The 22,046-nt window shown below is 45.7% G+C and overlaps 2 protein-coding genes across 10 annotated transcripts in view; one reads left to right on the plus strand and one right to left on the minus strand.

Moving 5' to 3' along the window:
* NEU2 (neuraminidase 2) overlaps positions 1-22,046 on the minus strand; it is a 38,400-nt gene that overhangs the window by 15,890 nt on the left and 464 nt on the right. Inside the window, exons 2-6 of one of the 6 annotated variants that reach the window (XM_083849216.1) lie at positions 20,934-21,018; positions 18,386-18,538; positions 17,426-17,550; positions 3,168-3,213; positions 1,764-1,828 (exon numbers count right to left, since the gene is read on the minus strand). In XM_083849216.1, coding sequence (XP_083705342.1) covers positions 1,764-1,828; positions 3,168-3,213; positions 17,426-17,490 — 176 coding nt within the window. In that variant the 5' untranslated portion in view covers positions 17,491-17,550; positions 18,386-18,538; positions 20,934-21,018. Of the gene's footprint in view, positions 1-1,763; positions 1,829-3,167; positions 3,214-6,217; positions 6,242-17,425; positions 17,551-18,385; positions 18,539-18,850; positions 21,254-22,046 lie in introns of those variants that run through there. The other 5 variants (XM_083849207.1, XM_083849215.1, XM_083849208.1 and 2 more) reach the window with 5 other exon arrangements.
* The window catches only part of NGEF (neuronal guanine nucleotide exchange factor), a 51,125-nt gene that overhangs the window by 2,124 nt on the left and 26,955 nt on the right, over positions 1-22,046 (plus strand). Inside the window, exons 2-4 of one of the 4 annotated variants that reach the window (XM_083849204.1) lie at positions 5,696-5,754; positions 8,313-8,692; positions 12,108-12,228. In XM_083849204.1, the coding sequence (XP_083705330.1) occupies positions 8,425-8,692; positions 12,108-12,228 (389 nt within the window). In that variant the 5' untranslated portion in view covers positions 5,696-5,754; positions 8,313-8,424. Of the gene's footprint in view, positions 1-5,695; positions 5,755-8,312; positions 10,843-12,107; positions 12,229-21,444; positions 21,765-22,046 lie in introns of those variants that run through there. The other 3 variants (XM_083849206.1, XM_083849203.1, XM_083849205.1) reach the window with 3 other exon arrangements.

Below are 22,046 nucleotides of genomic sequence, written 5' to 3' on the forward strand. Positions count from 1 at the left end.
TCTCACAGGAGCCAATTCAGTGCCACAGTCATGAGACTTCCTATCCTCATCCCAGCCTTGCTCTTTCTGTGCTTAAAAACTGGGGAGAAGAGGAAGGAAACAACTGATGTTAGTGGGAAAGGTCTGAAAGGAAAAGCTTTGTGGCTCTTTTACAGCACTTCCACTAACTAAATTGAACTACATAATCATGGTTGAGGAGACTTGTTTGACAAAAAATGAAGAGTTACTGCAGCCAAACAGCACTGCATGGGTGCCTGTTTTTCTAGAGTGCAATACTGTCTAGTGCTGTAGCAGGCAAAATGGAGGCAAGCATGGGGGTTTCTGGATGTGACTGCCAAAGCCCCAAACTGGTACCCCAGTCCTGGAACAGAAGAGACTGCTCTGCAGTGGGAGCTGCAGTCCTACAAACCTCCTTTCCTGCCAGTCTATACTTTGAGGCTAAAAAGAACAATTCTGGAGGAGAAGTTTGCATTACTGATGCTGTTTGCTGCACAATTTCCAGAGTTGCCTATCAAATATTTTTCCTGAGTGCTAAAAATTTGTGGAATCAGTGTAGCAGGCTGTAAGAATAGTATCAGTTTACATCAGGTTTGAATTTAGCTTGATGCAGTTGACAAGGATAGCCTAGGAGAGCAGCACTCCAAACTTGCCTGGCATTTCAAACCAGTAGAAACCAGGCTAACAAGATTCTGATGTCTTTACTGACTTCTGGCTTCCCTGCAGCTACGAATTTGCAAGCAGACTCACCAAACAGGCACTCCTTGGGCCCTCCACCCAATAACCACTGGGGGAGGAAAAACTGAGAGCTCTACTATTCCTTGATGAACAAAATCAGACCTTTTTTTTTCCTTGCTCTGTGGATGTTTTTGTATAAAAACTCCTTTGAGTTCTGACCCCTGCGGTTCAAATAACCACCCATGCTCATTTCTTCCTTAACAAGTGTCTCATACACAACCAGCAAATCTGGAAATAGAAGTGGATGTCACTATTTTTTTCCCCAAGAGCAGCACAGGTGTTCTCCGCCCCAGGGACACTGAGCTTGTCTGCTTACTAACCAGTCTTGAAAAACTTCAACCAAGACATCTGCTAACCTCTCTTCGTGTATCCCGGTATTACTAAACCCCTCTGCTTTCAGCAAGGCATTATGCCCAGGACATTATTTCCCATACCACATACTTGACTAAACCATTTCATCATAGACTAAACTTCCTAAACCCGGCTTAATTTTTAGAGGCTGTGACATTTCTGGACAAAGTTTAAGCTTTATGTTTTATATTCTTTCCATGACTAGAAGGTTTCACACGGTCCAAACAGAAGAGAACAAACAAAAAGAAACAGAGACCCACAATTCCCGTGTGCAACTCTGTAAAACAGGAAAGAGCACTGGTCAGGCTGCTGAGGGTCTTCTCATGTACTTACACAGTACACTGCTATCTTGTGTTTTGAGACTACGTCCTGTGATTTGCACCTAGTCCTGTGTGGGTAGTCATATACTCCCCCTCTCGTAGGGAAAGCAGTGTTTTGGTTTTAATTATTCACCTACCTTCCAAGGATAAACCTGGAAAACCACGGCTACTTAGTGACAATTTCACTTATATCTTCTAAGCAGAAATAGGGAATGGCGTGGCATCAGAGGCAACAAAGGCAGGATTATTATTATAATCAGCAGGAAATAGGAAAGGGGGCTTCCCTTAGAGACAGGAGTTCTTGTTAGTATATAGAAATATGTCAATGACGTCAGAAGAGCAAAATGAGTTTTATACCTGTTACTTCTCAGGATGTTCTCAAAATCTTCAAGCAGGGATGTACTTTCACCATTGCATGTGCACTAATTTAAGGAAAAGAATAAAAATAAGGTCAGCTTTTGGTTTAATTAGTTTTAAGCGCTTATAATGAAAACCAGAAGGGCTTGTAGATTTCCACTTCTGTATGCTTTAAAAATTAGGTTAACTCTCCCTATACAGATGAGAGTGTTTGTATGTGTTTATAGATGTATATGTATATATGTATGTACATATACATATATGTAGAATAGCTTCAGACAAGGAACAGTTTAACATCTTATAGCTCATAGCTGTATCTACTACATGAGACCTAGGGGCTGAAGCATGGAATGCAATGGGATAGGGCTGGACTACTCTGAGATACATGGACCAAACAAATATATCCGTGAGCAGAGATGGAGTTATTAATGACATACAAGAAAGCACATTATTTTAATCATGATTTTTGACTCATAAGGAGGAATCAGTAAACAGCAGAAAAGATAAATCATGCTGGCAGCAGAAAAATATGTAGCTATTTAGTGTTACTCATTAAGTGTATATTGATATATACCAGTTAATTAAGACAGAGTAGCTGCTATAAACACTCAATTTTTCATGCAGAGGGAATTGTGTGAAGACATATCTGTTTCTGTCATATGTAAGTAGCCATTTATAGGATACACTCATTTTGTATCTATGTTTACACACGTATACTTACTTCTACCCATAGAAGGTCCCACAATGCCAGACTTAATTCTGGAAACATTTTTATATCTAGCAAGGCCATTTGAGTCATTTTTAGCTGTTTTAAATATACTGGTTTCTCTCTCCAAGCCCCGTTTGGTTGGTCTTATGGTGTCTAGTGCACATGACTCTGGAAGCTATATTAAACAAATCCAATGTATTTATTTTTAGCCTCTGAAGTGTTTCTAAAACAGGTTCTCTGTAACATATGTGCAAGACATAAAGGTTTTATTGTCACAAGCGTGTAATGAACTGCATAATTCTCTCTTGGTTTGCTTGCTATAAATAAGGTACCATCACTAAATCATGGCAACAAAACCATTCTGTTCCACTTTTCACCTGAAAGATTACCTCAAAATCTGGGTGGTTGTAGTTTGATTCTGTTAGGACTGGTGGTAGAATTCAATCTTATTTACAAAATAACTATTTGTTTTCTGGAAACACATAGGGTCAAATAATTCAATATTCCTTCAGCTAACATTCCCAAACTTATTGTCTACTTTTCTCTGGCTTCTGCTATCCTCTTCGGTCTGTCTCTCACTTTCTGGTCAGTCTGTTCCTGTGCTCCTCCTGGTTTCTCCACCCCCATGCTTTAATCAAATAATACTTTGGCCTTGTACCTAAATAGTTCAAATTCTTTTGTGAAATGTCATGTACCTTTGCTTTGGACAGGGACATGTGCTTAACTATCTCTGGCAGCCATCTGAAAGAAAGAGTTGGGATTGTTAACAGTTCCAAGGAGGGTTATCCCAACCAGTAACTATGAAAACATAAATATATGCATAGCCATGCAGCTCAGGGCCCTGATGGCTTTAGCTGTGGCTGGTTAGGGTATTACCATGCCGAGCTACCTATGCGTCCTTCTGCTGGAAGTTAGTTCCCTTGGAGCAGGGGTGGCTCAACAGGCCACGTGAGAGTGCCTCACTCGCACCAGTTTAAAGTCTGTGGATTAGCTTCAACCACTGATGAGGCTAAATGAATTCATAGCTACATCTGCTGAGAGCTAAATCTGCCAGAGCCTAGGGCTGAGTCTGTGGGTGTTACTATTCCCCTGACTCAGACAGAAATATCTCCCAATGCAAATGCAGGCCTGAGCCTGTGTGGAGCCCCAGTGCCTTCGGTGGGGCCCACCCGCATGTGGCACTCCTTAAGGGATTGGCACCCACGTGAGCGAGAATGGCAGCGGATGAGTAAGGCCTGCTGCTGGATTTTGGACTGTGCCCCATCCCCGTTTTAGCCTCATTATGATGCACAGTGAAACAGTCTAGAGATGACATTCCACTCCTCTTAAAACAGAGGAAAAGAGGAAAAAAATCGATGTCTAATACAAGAGCAAGGATTTAATGGGGGACTGATGGCGGTGGGAGGCAGAGAGTTGTTTTCAGTTTGCAGAAGTCTTTCAAAATAATTAAAACATTTCAGAAAGACACCAATATGATGTAGCAAAATAAGCATCTGCATGTATACTCAGACTGTATTTAAAGAACAAATATTAAGGAAGCAATGTTCACTCTGAGGGGGGGAAGACTGTCCTAAAAGAGCTCCGTCTGGTTCATCAAATGGACATGAAAGCTGCGTCTGTACATTCAATGTGCAAAACCTTCCAGATGAGGTCATTAATAAGGCTTTACATGTGAACATGTAAAAAAGAAGAAAAGATGATATGGCCTTCTGATCTTCTACAGCATAAAAACTCTACAGCCAAGATGATAAATTCTGATTGAGGCCAAAACTTTTCATTGAGCTATACGTAATTTAAAAGGGCATCCAGTCTTCATGTCAGGATTTAAGGTCATGGCAAAACTAACACACCACTAGGTAATTCATTGTAGGGGTTCATTGCTCTCTGGGTTAAAAGCACCTGCCTTCCTTCTGGTCTGACACAATCCTGGCATATTTTGTGTGGTCACTCAGACACATGAATACTCTTATCTTGTATTCCTGCGCTGGAGGTAGGAATACGTTAGACAATCAGATAAAGGCAATTCATCCTCTGTGACTGTACGTCCCTATATATATAACCATACAGTCAAGTTGTACTCATGCTTGCTAGTTCCTGTTTCAAAACATGCCTGCATTGCGTAGCTGGAGACTTCAGTCTCTAGTACTAATGAAGCAATCTTCATTACCTTTCCAGACTAGGCAGCAGCATGTTAGAGCAAATGAAGCATTTTTCATTTCAAAATCATTAGGCATAAACTAAGCATATACTACACACAGTACTTACAACTTTCCAATCAGACAACAGACTTCACCTTATTTTTAAAACAGATGATTGCCCAGGTCGGCAAACTACCAGGGGCAGCAAAAGGTCTGTGATCCAGCCGCTGTGCTGATCAGAAAACCGCTGCTGAAGAGGGGTCAGGGTGCGTGGAGCAGGTGGCTCTGCTCAGCAGCAGGGACACCGCTGGCTGCCCTCCTGTTTCAGCAGCAGCCCAGACAGCCAGCCTGGCTTTGCGGGGCTGCCAGCCCCAGCAGCTCCCCTGCTGCCGGTGGCACCCCGGCTGGCGCCAGCATCCAGCCACACGGCCTGCCTCTGCCGCGGCTTGTGCGGCTGCGCCCACCTGGCACGTCGCGGGCTGAGCAAACAGGGAGAGGCGATCAGCCACCGCTCTCGCTCCGGGCACACTCGGACCAAATCTCTGGGCCCAGACTAAACCCGTTCAAAATACATGCAGGCCTCCAGAGCCGCAACCTCAGCTTCCAGGGTGCAGCTCCTGCTAGTAAAAACATTGTTATCGTTCATGAGATATAACTGATTAAAAGGAGTTGCTCTTTCGACCCACCCAATACCCTTTGAATTCCTGTCAGCCCATTCTCTTTGTACAGCCTGGACCAGCAGCCACTGGCTGGCATCCCCAGCCAGACCATGCCTTGAAGTAGATTCGATCACACCCTCTCAGGAGCAGCAGTGGGTCCCTGTTTCCCCCACACACCCATGTGCCCAGGCCCACATTAACATCCCCAAGTTCTCGTACTACAACAATTTTTTGTTATTTACTGGTAAATTACTTTTTTTTTTTTTTTTTTTAACATTGGCAAATAACATTTCTGTACAGTCAGATTCCTGGAGGCTGAGTTATGTGTGAGTCAAAATGCATATCTCTAATGTTGCTACATGTGTGTTACTTGCTGCTTTTTTACTGTTGTCATCTGTCTTTGCTCTGCATCCTTTTTCTCTACAGACTGCTACTTTGGTCTTCTTGAACTATGGGCAGAAAGTTTGCTTGCAAAGAAAAGCCAGGTAGGTGGTGACACTGCAGCTAGACGTGCTCTCACGAGAGCATGTGAATGTACCCGGGATGGGTTATTCCTGTTGCAAGACCTGACACTCAGCTACCTGTGACTATCAGAGGCAAATACCTTCTTCAAAAATTAACTACAAGCATTCAGACAGGGATGGTTGTAGTCCACACCTGCTTGAATCATTCATTCTCTGCCACTGAATAGCTTGACAGATACCAGAATAATATAATACTACATTTGATTATATCCTTGAAACTCATGCCTCACTCCTAAAGCAATTAAAAGCCAGGACTTTTTGATTGACATATCAGTAAATGGCTTCTAAATAATTTCTTAGAGTATCAATTTTGTAATTGGAAGGACTGCCTTCATAAATACATTCTCTTCTTGAATTCTTCATTAAAGAAAGTAAAAATATACACATTCTGTACAGCCATGGCAATAAACAAATCTCCCCTCACCTCTGCCCCTCCTAGAAATCAAGGAAGTCTTTCCCTCCTCCACTGCTGCGTTCACTTCTGGCCAAACGTCTTGTTTGTGAGGGACTGTTTGGAAGCCTGACAGTAAGCCAGCTGTTCAGGACAGGCCTTCTTCATTCCTCTGATAGCCAAAAAAAAAAAAAAAAAAAGGTTCTTTGGGCAGCCCAGCTGAGGGAGTTTCATTTAGTCCCACAGAAAGGTCCTTTTCTGGCAGGAGCGCTCTCTCCATGCCCTTTGAAGCATACGGGAACTTTGATATAGAGGTTGTTACAGATCCATGTCCTTGGGCAGGTGATGGAAGAAAAGTGAATGAAAAATAAGTGGTTGTTACCATTTAGGGTTAGGAGAGATTCCATGTGCAGTATTAGTTGTGGTCCAGTTAACTGAAATGTTTCCATTACAGTTGCAAGGATCAGGCCTTTGAGGAGTCAGTTTTGGGACAGGAAGAAGCACAGTCAGAAGGGCAAGGGAAAAGAAATAGCCTCTTCTTTCTTTTCAAGCTCTTCCCAACAGCAGCTGTTTTTATTTCGCTGTTCTACTGAGCCACAGCAACAGAAACAGACTTAGTGAATCTCTGTACCTCAGAGTAATTTACAAACCAAACTTAACACCACAACCAACAAACGGGCCCTTCATACACTTCCAGTAACACTGGAAACAGTCCCAGAGCAACCACCAGCTCCAAACCATTCCAAAGTCTTTGAAACCGGGGCTTTGAATTGAAATTATGATCCAAATTTAGCAGCTAAGAGGTGCATGCTGTGGTTCAGGTTGTGAAAGGAAAAAGCAGACTTTCTCATCTGTGGAGCCAGGAAACAGAACAACCCAGGCCCAGTGCACGAGTTCAGATTGTGGCCTGTTCTTTGTAAGGATAAAACACGGGGCCCTCCATAATTATGGAAAGCAGGGGATTTGCAGATTATATCCCAATTTACCACCTGGAGTGGCCCTGGGGGCAAGAAAGAAAAAAGAGTGTGGCATACATGGGTTCACGGAGATTGCAGAAGAGCCAAAACAGAAGCTGAGATGGTATACAAGATATATTCTGGAGTACCTTGTACGTTGGATATTTTGTAATGTTATAAACCTGTGATATATAGAACTTATCAAAACAAAAATTGCTGATCTATAGCACAAGTTTATGCCCTTCTCTCAGTGAACTGTAAATCTTATATTCACATTTCCTATACAGCATCTCTTTCTACTATTTATGTTAGCCCCAGCAGTCACAAAATTGTGTATGTACTTAGAAAGGCTTCAGTAGCTGTAAGAAGTCAACAAGAGGCAGCCAGCAATGAATGCTTAATTAATCAGTTCATATTTTACCCACTCTTGGAAAGGTCCACCTGCAGTTTTGCTGCTGTAGAGGTCTGTCTCCTACAAATGCCTGGGAGTGCTGACAGAGGCAGCACCGACGCAGTGCGCAGCAGGACCCCTGCGCGGACGTCCGCGTGTCACTGAGCGGGAACGCTGGCATATGAGGGCAGCTTTGGCAAATAAAATCAAGTCTGCATGCTCTCCGTTGCTGCCTTCTCTTTTCTCTTCTGCCTCCACGGTGCTTAAGGATGTTTCTTCACTTCACCGTACTGCAGGAGTGAGTATTAATAAGTGTTAGGAAGCCACCTGGCCCTGTAAAAGGCATTCCTGCTTCTGTTACAGTGAAGTGGTACAAAGAAAGCACACGGCTTAACACAGCTATCTTTTCAGGTTTTACTTTAAATTCCAAAACATTTTCACCCTCAAAACCAAGAACATGGCCATTACTGGAAGCCGCTCTAAACTGACTAGTGATCTGCTGTTCCCAAGAGGTCAAAGGGTGTGGTCATCAATGGAACAAATACAGTCATTTTTCCACTGACTTCTGAAGTGCCACGATGTGTCATGACAGGATGAACATGTAAAAGCAAAGTTCAGGACATTAGAATAAGGCTTGTAAGGTGTGGGATGGTCTCCTTCCTCACAATGATCTCAGAAAAAAATCCTGGGAAGTCCCCATTACCCTAAATAGATGCAGCACTGCAAACTCTGGCCTAACTAGAAGTTTTTCCTCTCTTTTCCTGATGTGTTCTGTTTGTAGGTCTCCAGCTCTAACTGAGGTAAAGCTGATGGAGCTGTGGACGTTACCTGTCTTTGGCTGCTCTGCTGCTGATCCATCCTCTCGGTTGCTATAGAGACGAGCTCTGGAAGCCATGGATGGTCTCGGGGGAGAAGCCTCCAGCAGGCTTTCTGCCGGTGGGCACCAGCAGGCTGCTTCCCAGCAGGTGCTGACAGAGCTGCGTTCGGTCTCTGACGGTGAGGAGGAGTCGGAAGGTGCTAACCTGGCCACCCAAGAGGGGAACTCGCACACACAATACATTGCCATTCAGAGAAATTCCAGGTACTATCGGTCCATGAGGCTGCCGAGCAGATCGAAGAGAAAGACTACGAGAGAGGCAATGCATGGGGGGCATGCTGCAGGTGAGTACCACCCCAAACAACATCACGCTTCCTTCTGCAGTGAGATCAGAGCCGTAGGAGCCAGGGAGGTTAGAAAAGGGACAGGGAAAATAGAGAGTGGACTCAGTGGTCAGCACGCTACAGAACACCCCTGACTGGCAGGTTGGCAGGTTGGCATCCCTCTGTGCCAACCTGCTTTGCTCAGCCTGGAAATGCAAAACGGTTGGGTGGTTAAACAAGCTTCATGGTGGAGAATCTAAACAAATCTGCGACTCTGCTCTGCCGTCCCCCTGCTCTCTCAGGGAGCAATAACTCAAACAGGGAAAGAAGCCGTCTAAAGAGTAGGAACTTCTTCAGAATACAGAAAGGATATGTTCAAAAAGTGGGATCTGTGCAAGTAATTGTATGGCAAGCTGAGCGGCATATGGAGGAAATAGCCAGCAAAGGCAAAGCAGCACACGAAGGGGCCAAGCCTGCAGAAATTGCGAAGAGGGGAGCAAGACTTCTGTGAAAACTGATGCCACCACGCATTGAAGACAGCTCTAAGCAACACTTGAGCTCCCTTTGAGCCAGGAGGCTGAAATAACAGAAATACTACCCAGAACATGCATGCATTGAGGCATGGCTTGAGTATAAGTTGAAGAAGTTGGCTAAAAGGCTTTCTCTGAGTACGAAGAGTACAGAGCATGACTGCAAGGCTAGACTTTCACTGAGCTGGCACACTGTCTGAGCAGCTGTCTGTGAAAGAAACAAGAGAAAGACAGGAGAAGCTGCAGAGAGAGCCAGGAAAGGAGCTATCTCAACACGCTCAGAAGCGCTGGAAACCAGGCTGCAAGAAAAAACTTAGCGTGGTTCTAATTCAAATGTTAGATGAGCAAGACCTGGAACTGTGAACACAGAAAATGCACTCTGCTTGATCTCTTAGGTATTCAGAGAAACTGAATTTTATAACAGTCCTTGTAAATAAAAGGGGGTGCAGTGAAGATACCTAGTCTATCTTCAGATTATAATCTAACAAACAACCCACTGGACTCTGAACTTTGGCTAGCTGCATGAGTCAAAACGACCTAACAATATTCCTGACGTTTGAGTGCTATGCAAGCCACCAAAGGCTATTACTTTGTTATGCAGTAGTAATAAAGCACACCACGTCAGCTCCTGAAAGCAAACCCAGGTCTCTAAGAAAACAAAGAACAGACATCCTCCACCCCAAAATAAAAAAGGCCTGGGAAATGTCCCCAAGAAAATAGGTGTCTCCTGCCTGCCTCGCCAAGGGAGCCATGCTATTTCAGCAGTATAAAGGCTCATTCAGCCTTGTGGCATGGACAGAAGGAAAGTTCCCTCCCTTCTCCAAGTTTCCAAGCAGACAGCAGCAGAGCAAAGAGCTCCTGTTTAATATTCTGTTACTGTTGTCAATGAGGTTTGTGGATAAACGGAGCACTGCTGATGCCAGAGCAGACCTGCCCTCCGCCCTGCCAATGCAGCAGCAGGACCAGAGCAGAGCCGTCCTCTCCCTGCTTTCCCAGAGCGCTGCTGCAAGGGGAGCAGAGAGGAGACCTGCCCTCCCTCCTGACTGCCGAGCATCACGACATCCAGCGGCTGCTGAGGAGGCCCTCTTCCCTCCCAGCAGCAGGTGCCACTGCAGCAGGACCAGCACAGAAGGACGCAGCTTCTTCATGCATCTGCAGCGTCGCAGCATTGGGACAACAGCCAGGAGGACATCCCTTCTGTCTAGCCAGTGTCATTGAGGAAGGACAAGCTAGAAGAAAGGCTTCTCTCTTAGCAGCTCACTAGAGCATCCACAGCAGCGGACCTGCGCTTCTCTCCTGCATGCTCCCTCTCGGTGTTACCACTGCTGAAAACGGATCTGTTCCAAACAGGGCTTTTTCTTCCGTATCTGCAACTGTTCAGCAGGACACACTGGGAACGTTTCTTTTCTCCAGTCCACACAACAGGACCTGGGCTCTGAGCAATAGCCCTTTCTCCACTATGACTGTAGCAAGTCCAGCTTTTAAATTCAGCTAGTATTGTGTAAGCAGCCTTCACCCTCTGCTCCACTGACTCCATCCCCTCTCCCAGAAACTGGACAGCGGGGGCTTTTACACCAGCCTCATTTGTAGCAGGAACTTCTTCTGACAGCATTTGCTGACGTGCATGGAAACAAGGGATGGGTGAGCTCTTTTATCTTGACTTCAAACCCATTTGAACAGCAGCTATCCAAGAGTTTGACTCAATCTCAAATGTTAACCTGTTCTCTTTTTGCCTAGGAATTGAGTGGAGGGGAGGAGAGGGGAAGGAAAGAAGAAAAAAAGAGAGGGAAAGGTACAGGGGAAAATACAGGGTAGGATACCAAAGGAGAGAAATAAAGACTCAGGAAATGAGAACACAAAAAATACTTTAAAAGCATATCAATCCAGCAGAGAGAAAGGCTTTTATAAAGGCTCCCTTTGCACCAGCCTAGCTTTGGCTTATAGCCTAGGAGTTGTGAAGTATAATAGATGCTTTCCTTTAATTGGAAAAAGAGTCTACGTTTTTTTAAGCAATCTCTTCTGACAGGAGTCTCAAATGCTTAAACTATTCAAAAGGCAAAGAGAATAACTCAAGCTAGCATTTCGTAAGCCCTTGGCACTTTTTTAGGAAGTTTAAAAGGTCTGGATTTCATCCCTTCAATCTGAAAATCCATAGCACTGATTCAAAGGGTGTGTCAGAAACCAGCTTCATTTAGTGTTGACCTGCCTGTGCCGTCACCAGTTTGAAATGCAAACAGAATTATGACTTAGACCAAAATATTTCTAATAAAAACCAACAAGGCCATTTATCAGCAGGCCTCAAACAACAGGAGGTTTCATTTGAAAAGTGAGATGCATCCCTTCCTGCCAAGTACTGCAGTAGTAAGCCATGGACTTCACACAACTTTGGCGCCCTGTGAAAGGACTGGAGGTTCATCTGAGGGAAAGTGGAGAAGCAATTAAAAGTAAAGCTCCTGTCTCACCCAAATCTAGCCTTGATTTATCCAGTAAACTGAACTTCTACTGTGTGCCTGAAAGCAGAGCAGTAATGAAGCCCTGACTCGGGAAACAAATATTAGCATGTACTGGCACACACAGCTAAACCTTTCCTCCTTAAATTGCACCGAAAATCACTGCTGTGGGGGCCCGAGTTAGAGAGCCACTTGCAAACAGGAGAACTGGTAGAGTACATCTACCTTCCCCTCTTCTTGCTTGTGTTTGCAGCTGTGGCAAGGCTGTGCAATCATGCAGTATGCAAGCTAATGATATGTAAATCTTGCTTGAAAATCCAAACTAAAATGTAGCTTTGTGTCTTTGGTCTTCCCGTTGCCTTTGGTGTAACCAAACCTCCACCGACAGTACCAGTGAAGATGGCCCTTAGGAACACAATGATTTTAACATCCTCTTGGCTTTCTCTCATGTCACAGGGTCACTCAGAAACAATGAGCCAGTCAAAGAGCCCCTGAATATGGATGTTTTGTCTCACAAGGGATCGCCATCTTCAGTAGACTCTGATAAGACATCTTTAGAAGAACTGTTGATCCAAAGGTAAGGAGTACACACGTAGGGTATTCACTGTGCTTCTGCAGAAGAACACAGAGTGGTGTAAGAGCAAAAGTGCTTGGTTTTGAAGAACAGCTGGACTAAGCTGTAGCTGCTAATCCATGCCTTCTCACCCTGACTTGTAGCGCAGTTTTCAGTCTTGGTGATCTATATCATATAGTACTGGGTTTGTGGTAAAAAGGATCTTAGCAGCACGCACTTGGAGAAAAAAGTGAAGGAGAAGTGAGGGATAACATGTAGACAGCGGGGAAGGTTGCAAAAAGGGGAATGTGATGTAGGATAACCCAGAGCAAAGAGGGCAGGCTACCTTAAGAATCTTGTTGAGAAAATAACAAGAGCCTGCAAGCATTTCCTTACGGAACAGCCCAATGTAAGGATGACCCCATTCACAGCACTCCCAGAGGGCTCTCCTGAAGCTTGTTATACAACCCCATGCAGAAAACAGGTTTTTGTATCTACAGAAGTAGCTACAAAGATGTTTTCTAAAGCATTTTGATATTGTGTTTGCTGTTTACTTTCAAGAAGTGGTGGCCAAAGGAGGTCTTCAGTGAGGCTTAAACCCCTCGGTGACCAAGGTTCAGCGAAAGGCCCTGATCCCATAACCAACATAGTGCAGGGCCAGGGGAGCCTGATGGACTCCACGCCGAAAGCAAATGGCAGGCAGGTCCAAACACGACTGACAAATAGGTGCAGGATTTGCATACAGAGTGAAAATCTCATCTGCCTTGTCTTAGAGGTGCTATGTCTCGCGGTGCTATGGCTGCTCTGTACACAGACAAGAAGTTTACCCACACTCCTGCTCTCTTGCCCACTGCAGCCAGGCAGAGAGATAAGCAGCTACCTAGCCTTACATTTTCTAATACCTCAGTCATGTATTCTCCCCAAATCCCTCTCCAGCTCCTTATCACTTGTGTGTATAACTGTGAGGTGGTCCCTACCTGTACAACAGAAAACCAAGCCGAAAGCACTGAACACTTGCCCTCTAAGGGTGTGGGCATTATACTGCACCGTGTGGTTCTAGGGGCTGAACCCAGCTGTGTTGGTATAACGCACAAAGAGGACTCCAGTGAAAAAATTAGCCAAACTGACAAGTTGGATTTAAATAAATTAATTGCCCTGGCTGAAATTGATTGCCCTTTGGCATTAAACTGAGCATATGAAACTAGACAGTTACAGTCTGCTGAGATGTCATAGCCATCTGTCTTCCTCTCCTTGCGGCATAATCATCGCTGTCAGTCTCTGACATCCTGACACTGCGACTTAGGCAGCTCTGAAACACACACATTCTGGTTCCCCCTGGAGCTGGAAACAATGAGCCTGCGCTGGGAGTCAGTCTTTATCAAAGAGGCTGCTGTGTGCAGAGCTTGACAGGTCAGTACAAGTTCTAAGTCATGTGTCTGCTAAAAGCGCTGCTGAGTGGCATCGCCTCGTGCAGCTGAGCAGAGAAATTTGACAGAGAATGAAACCAGAGTTCCAGCTCAAACTGAGCCCATGTTCTCCTTCTCCTTTCTCTGAAAGATCGGCTGTAATTTTTAAGAGAGCCACTAGAAATTTGCATTGTGAAAAGCCTGCAGGACCCTAAGGATATTGCCATTATTTGCAATAACCGCTGCCCTTCCCCTTCTACAGGGGAAATCAGTCCATTGTGCAGGTAAGACATCCAAAACATTACCACTGATCTCAAGAAATGCATTTAATCTCTCCCAGAACAACAACAAAAAAGTACCTCTCAGCAGAGAGTTCTTCTGAAAGCAGAAGAGAGTTCTGCAGAAAGGAGAGTATGGGCACCTCTGAGCAGAACCTGGGGTTCTCAGCAGCGAATCACTGCAGGGATGAGGGCAGGTGGGGCATCGCTGCCGCATCTCTTCACATTCAGCAGCATCTCTACAGCAACTGGATAAATGCGAGGGCTGGGCAGGCACAATCCCTTCTCCTAGCATGAAGGCAGCCAGCAGGTCTGGCACAAATGTGTTCACAGACAGGGACGTCACTTCACATGCGCCCGTGCTACGTAATTTAGGACAGGAAGTGAACACAACTGGGGAACATAGTAAATGGCACAGGAAAAGGAGTATTTCTCGGAATTGAACTCAGATGGGATATGGACTTTAACACTCTGAATAAGGAGGAGCACTACAGACTCCTTCAAACCCACCAGTGACTTGAGTCTAGGTGTCATTCCAAGCTGTGAGAATAGCAGAGCAGTTCGTTGATCTCAGACACTGAAAACCAAAGCCTGCAGTTTTTCAAGCTGGCCTCTAACATTGCTGGTGCTCCAAAATCTGCCATGCACCCTCCACAAAATACTTATTAAAAGCACTTTTACACCTACCTGTTCTCAAATGACTTTTTTCCCATGACCTTTCTCCTGTGCGGCCCCCAGCTCCCCCTAAGCTCTCTAGAGTTCTCCACAAGATCCTGTGGCTCCCTCCCAGTCTTCCACATAGCACAAACACCCAAACCTCGAGTGCGATGAGCCACTTCCAACTACTCGGCTAACTTGCTCTGCACATTTCAGTGCTGAGCTTCTAGCACAACTTCCGTTCTTCAGCATAACCAAAGCCAAAGGCCTGGAGGGAACTAAATTCAACAAAAGCTGTTCGTTCCCACTGTGATCAGTCCTTCCAGCTTTGTAGCAGCAACAATTGTGCAGATTGAGATCACAGAAAAACATCCACCCAGGGTGTCCATCCACAACTGTCAGCCTCAGCTGAAGGCAGCTCCCACAGAGAGCAGCCAATCATTCATTTCAAACCCGAGAAAGGAGATCCACCAATCGCTATCTGCCCTATATTATCAGCCAACAGGATGCTGACTTCGCTTCATTTCTAATACAACACAGACATTTTAGCAGCAGGATTATATTATTTACCTACCATTTCCCTCTGTCAGATGGAGAGTCAGATGCTAGAAATGATACATATTCATTATGGGCCAGTAGATACACTAGAGAAGAAACTCAATGTGAAATTTCATGTTGCAAAGCTCACTGCAAGGTCACTGATTTAACAGTGCAGAGCAATCTGCTTCTTTAGGCTGGTTATGAAACCTCCAATGCAGAGAAATAAGGATCATCTAAAATCAGTGGATTATGTTTGATCTGAGCTAATAGAATAGATGCACTACGACGGTGAATACAAGCAGTCACCTTCAGCAGAGAGAGGGAGTCTATCGTGATTGAATTCATGCAAACACATATATCAGAAAGAAACACTGGCTATGTAAAATAGAGTAGCACTGAAAGACGTTTGTGTAAATTTGGGTTAGCTTCCCACAGCACAGCACTATTTGTCCTGGGCAGCAGAGGGCACTGCTTATATAGCCTGATTTAACCAGAAAGCCTCTAGAGAGGCTGAGACCTAAGGTCTTACACCATACTCGAGGAGTTACCTCCTGCTTATGAAATAAATTTCTGATGGTCACCTCGTCCCTATGATGCCAATGGGGCTTCAGCTTGCAAGTGGTGAAGTCAGGAATAGCTGGGGCAAATGTGTGTTGCCCAAACCTTTATATATTTTGTCACCCCACAACATTTTTTTCTCTCTTAGATAGATAAATAATTCTTTTCATACCCCTCTTTCTGTACAACCTAAATCTTAAAAAGCCTAAGAACAACAGTATCAGGGGGTGGGGAGGGAATTTTAAAAACTGAACAGTCTTCTGTGAAAAACAGTCCCTGTAGATATTAAAACATCAGTGTCAAAATCTCAGGTTTCACAGAACCATACAGAACAGCAAGCAGCAACATATACAATTCTACTGAAGCATCCTTCCAGCCTGCAGCCATTGGCGAGCCTCATCCCAGCCTGCCCACCTATCCCACCCAGTCTCTGCTCCTCAGGTGTTTCAGCCCAGTCACGGTCTCATTGTGCAGCAACGTCAAGGCTCTGCCCTCCAGCTCTCCCAGTCTGATCCACTTCATCTGGGCATACCCTGGCCCTCTGGTCCTTAACCAGTCTCATTGCTTCCCTCCTTTTCTATCAACTTCAACTCGTAATTCTACACCCGATTTCCTCAGTCTACTGCTTCCCCGATGCGTTATTCCCCTCTCCTCCCTCCTGCATCTTGTATCTCAGTGTCCTGCTGTTCCCCAGGCTCTTCAACCTTTGGCTCCTCACACAACCTTAGTCTCTCATCCTTCCTCCTTGTTTCAGTGCTGCATTTTACAGCCCTCTCCAATTCACCATTTCCTAAAGCACCCAGCTGTGAGCAGTTCCTCTCTTCATAGCACTATTCTGGTCCAGAAGTAGACTCTTCTCTCTACATGCTTGGGTCCTCCTCCCTCTGCTTTTCCATCAACTAGTTTCCTCGTTGTGCTGCCTGGACCCAGTGTGAGGATCACTGAGGATACAGCAGAAACGGCCTTTATTCACAGTGCCTAGCACTGTACCAGGCCATTTCTACAGCTGCAGTATCAGAAATGCATTTCTCAGCCCTGGACAGGGCACACGTTTTCTCCATGGGCAGCAGCTCAGGGGATTTTAGATGCTAAAATCTAAGTCTCCAGTTTGTGTGTATTGCACAGAGCGCAAAACGGCCTACAATTTCCATGGATTTTCACAGGTCAGGCAAAGATGAAGCCCTGGCAAACCCAAATTTCAACCTATATTTCAAAGCTTCTCCAAGGATAAAACAACAGGTTTCCAGTTTTCTTTTAATAGGCATCCAACAGTAGTTTCCTAAGCCTAAGAAATTGCTGAGCCTTTTTTAAAATAAAATATAAGCAGTCTATGACAGACAGTCAACAAGTAAGTAGTCCTAACGATAATGAGCATCAAAACTTAGAAGCACCTAAATGTAAAGATCCTGTAATAGGAAGTTCTGAACATTTTTAGTTATCAGTAAGACTGCCATCCCCAATAGATTTAATTAAGGTATTTTGGTGAAAACTTAAAGGAGGTTCAGGAGAAGAGATGTGCCTTTGGCCTTTACAATCTAAAAATATTAGGGATTAGGAGTTTCACTTATCTCCCAGTAAAATGTCAAAAAAAGGGGAAATAAAATTGCATTGAGACACCCGTTGTCAAAAACACTACTAAAAAAACATACATGAGCAGAAAGAACCTGAATGAACCTGAAGTATGAAAATATACTTGTCTAGGTATAACATTATTCAAATGTATTACTAACTTCACACTTCCCTGCAAATTTGGTTAGCTCAGATTAAAACAGGGCTTCTTACCTCATCTTGTGGCCTTTCTTGGTGTGAAACTCCCACTGACTAGAAGGGTTCGGGGAATTTTTCATGAATAAGATCTGCTGGCCTGCATCTTCTGTTTTTAGTTTCTGAAAGAGGAGGTCTAATTTCTGAAAACAGCATTAGGAGAACATTAAAAATATGCATTTCAACATATTTGAAAACAAGCTCTTTGCATACCTAAGGATTGCTTTTGAATTTAGATAGACATAAGAAAATTCAATTGAAATGGTTAATCATTTTTCAAAATACCTGGAACATGAATGTACAGGCCAAGATTGGAAATTCATCCCCCAAGCATAACTTAAGTGAGGTAATTATATAAATAAACTAATTATAAACTCATACCAATTTTCACATTTTTAATGCAGCCATGGACGAGGTCAGCCAATATTTAAAATCTTTTCCAGCAGCACTACAGCAAAGCTGGAAACAGTCTGCAACCCCACAATCCCCCCTCTTCCCTTCCAGAGTATATGCAAGCTCAAATCCACTCTCCTTCACCCACTGGGAACTGAACTGTGGCCATGCTCCACGTCACCAGAGCATGACCGTCGTTAAGAGGCCATGAGGATAGTTCCCAGTGCCTGCGTGTTTTGGGAACTTAAGAATTCCTGAGAGAAAACTGGGCTGTAGTTTGTCATGGTTTTGCAATACTTCTGTCACCAACAAGAGCACAGCACATGCAGGACCGCTCGTGTGGTGCTGGGGTAGGATTTTTAACTATTTGCTTTAATGTATGTTGTTCAAACAGTCAGATTCTTTCTCTCCCCCTACAACTATCCAGGGAATTTTAGTACAAAATACAAGGATTTTGGTCAGAAAGCCAAAATCATCATGAGATTTTACTGATTTTGATGATACGGGGGAAAGCTTTTTAGGTTACAGAACAAATTCATTGCTGATACAGTGAGAAAGACAAGAAAACCTCCTCCTATCTCCTACCTGGATGGTTAAGATCTGGTGGAGAGGGGACTTCTGCCTAAGCCAGCAGTTTCACAAGCAGCTTAAGACGATCCAAGGTGGCACAGCCACCGTCCTGACATGCATCTGCACATCTGCCACCTCCGCTGCGTTGGCACTTGCATTGAGCTGACCCTGTAGTGAGACAATTCACTGGTCACACACACACACACAAAGCTAGTTCTAAGAAAAAAAAAATAATCTTCCACCGGTTTAGGTGACCAAACCAGCTCACCAAGAATGAGATGAGCATGAGCTCTGGCATAAAAGTGAAGGCAGAAATCTGCCTCAGAGAGTCAAGTGAAGAGTGGAATTGAGCAGGTAGATCAGCCTAAATTGCACTGGCAATTGTGGAAGAAGAGAGGGAGATAGTCCATTATTAACTGACTTAAAGTGGTATCTGACGACCAGGGGATTCCCCTGGAAGGGATGGTCAGGTTCAAGTACCTGTCCCAGTGACCAGAGAGAGCAGAGCAGCTCCAGGAGCAGAGACTGATCCACCCTGGACAGGCAGTAGCAAGTGGCATGTGAAGGAGTGACACAGCAGTGACTCCGACTTGGATCTCCCACACCCAGGATGAACATACCAGCCTCCAGACCTCTGTGAGGGAATCACTTGTTTGCTTTCCTTCATTTTTCATGACAAATTTGGAAAGCTTTCTGTTTTGTCCCCAAACAGAAAAGCAAGCTTTAGAAAATCTCAGTAATGTTTGCAGGACAAAAATATCTCCTTCTCGCTAAGTATCTTTTTTTTTTTTTCACTCCAGTCCCAGAGCGCTGGGAGCACTCCATCACCTCACTTGGGAGAAAAAGTATTTCTCAGGCACTTGTTCACTTTATGGATGGTCTCTGTACATCAACATGAAATATGAGGCTGTGCTATGAGCCTGGAGAGAAAGAAATAGCAAGATTTTTGAAAGACCACATTACAATTAAGAAAGAAAAGTTCTAAAGGAAGGAAAAGTAGTCTATTAGTCATTGCTACACAGCGGAACAGATTTCAGATACAAAAATACAAGCTGTGTCTTCCCATGGCCACAGGGGGCATTTCACTCTCAGCTGGTATTCTCACCTCCCCATAGCTTCCAACATTTTTATTATCACTATTACTTTTAGTGACATTTTCCAGGTTTTCATCTAGACCAAAGGTGAAATTGTTTTGGAAAATCTGAAGAAAAAAGAAAGACAGGCAGGATCAAGTTACTTAACAGTTATGGGATCCTGAGAAGATGCTTTCTATTTCTGAATGTTTTTCATACCGTGACCCAGATGCTTTTTCTAAAAAGAAATTCCAATTTGTAATAGACTTAACTGTTGAGAGTGAAGCTGTGTGAGGGGTTAGAAGTTGTTAGCCTCTTAATGCATATTTCTGAAACTTTTTTTTTTAGTAGATACAGCCTAAAGTTATATTTAGATATGTATTCATTCTAGCAGTGTCGGTAAGAGCTTATGCACTGAATTCTCTTTGCATACTTGGAAGAACTCACTGCTCTTGGTCCTTCTCTTCAGCAAACAGCATCTCTACATTTCCAACATTCAAAATAACAAAGGTGCTCAGTACCACTAATGTCCTTCCTCCCCTCTTCGAAGAAAGAAGCTTTTCAGCATCCCACCCACTTACGAAAACCCCTTACAACATTCCCTGTCAGCAAGCCACCAAAACGTCAATCATTTTCCAGAGTTTCAGATAGTCTCTCCTCACTTATCCCTTCGACAGGGTTTTGGCTGCCTCCTCAGTCATCTGCCTCTCCATACCACCCAGCCCTGGTGTTTACTGGCTGATAACCCACTTTCATACCATCCTGACCCAACCGCCACACACCTCCCCCCGTCTGTCACCCTGTCCTCCTCCTCTCTAAGTGGCAAAGCAGGCTCCAGCGCCCACCCTCACGCTGACGAGACCCCACATTTTCCCATCAGTGGTCTGGTCTTTCTGACCTCCCAGTCCAGGGCTGGACTGAAAGTCTAATCTGAACCCTCAGTTCCCTCACAGACATTTCCAGCTGTTTTTCTCTCCCGTTCTGCCTCTAAACAACTTAGGGACTGAGCTCTTCTAGTGTGCTAGGTCGAGATCTAGTTCATGTAAGCCGAGGGAGTTTTTCTGAATGTATAGTCATGTGCTGGCTAGAAGCTATCCTGATATATCGTTTAGCAAATGCAATATAAAAACGATAAAAGCAAAACCATTTTACATATACAGACTGACGCAGGGATTTTATGTTGTTGCATAAATTACAGTAGTACGTACAGAATAGAGCATGTTTATTTATGCAACGGGGAGAAAGTGAATGTGAGGAATAGCCGAGCATTTTCTGACTGTTAACTCCTCAATCGCAGTGTGGTGCAGATGACGTTTTTTGCTGGGGGTTACTAACGCGCAGGGAAGAGCTGCACCCAACATGTCCATGAGCACACAAACCGATCCGCGGGTGTAACCGCACTGTGGAGCTCAAGAGGATTTATCCCTGAGGCAGAAAAACAATTACCTGAACGAAGACAGAGACAGATCATTGAGTACTGAGATACTTACTGCCTAAACGAGAAAATATATCCTCATGGAAGTAGCGACGCTAAGGAAAGGGAGACGGGGGAAATGACCGAGCGGGTGCAAAACCCTGCGGGAAGACGCGAGGAGGATAATGGTCAATCCTGGGGGGTAACCAGGGGTGCAGCTCCGGCAGGAGGGATTAGGCTGAGTTTCTGAGTTACGTTCCTTCCTCCATCTCGGGGTTTCATTCCCGGAGAAGAAATGCACCGTATGCACCAGCTCTGGAAGCGGTTCAGGAAAGCCCCCCTCGCCCACCCCCTCTTTTCCCTCGAAGCCGCCGCCAGGCGCACATAGGCGGAGAGGCGCAGGGGCTTGGGGGAGAGAGAGGTCAGTGCCAGGCAGGGCCCCCTCGGGTGCGGGGTGGTCGCGCTTGGAGGAGAGGGGCTGGGGCAGGGGGTCTGAGGGGTCTGTGGGGTGTGGGGGTGCCTGCCGGGGAGGGAGGGAGGGATGGAGAAGGGGCTTCCCTGCTTCTGAGGAAGGAGCCTCTCTGCAGGAGAGCGGGGGGGGGATGGAGGTAGGGGTGCCTGCGGAGGTGGGGGGTCCCCGGGGCAGGGACTGTTGCCTTTTGGGGGGGCCCTCGGGGAGGAGGCAGTCAGCCTCCCGGCGGAGGAGGGACCTGCGCGGGAGCGGAGCTGGGGGCCGGGGCCGGGGAGGTCTCTGCGGGCGGGGGGCCGGGCGCCTCGGGGCGGCTGGGCGCGGGGGGCTGCGGGCGGCTCTGAGGGGCAGTGCGCGGGGGGGGGCAGCGCGGGGGCTCTGGGGGGGCTTCGAAGGCGTTTTGGAGGCTCCGGGAGGGTCCGCAGGGGGTGCGCTGAGGTACGCGGGGGGCTGCGGGGGTCGGGCGGTATCTCTGAGGGGCTCCGGAGGGGCCGCAGGGGGCTCTGAGGGAGCCGGGTGTGGGGAACCCGACGGGCTCCGCAGGGGCGAGGGGAGCCCTGAGGGGTCTCGGCACGATCCCGGGGCAGGCTGAGGGGGTTCTGCGAGGCTTTGGCGGGGCTCGGGAGGGACTTGGGAACGCGGAGAGCGGCCGCGAGAGGCGGGGGGGGGGCTCTGGAGGGGCTTGGGGAAGCCCGACGGGGGGCTCCGAGGGGAGGCGGG

Source organism: Anser anser (genome assembly GCF_964211835.1).
Source record: "Anser anser genome assembly, chromosome: 9".
NCBI classification, from domain to species: domain Eukaryota; kingdom Metazoa; phylum Chordata; class Aves; order Anseriformes; family Anatidae; genus Anser; species Anser anser.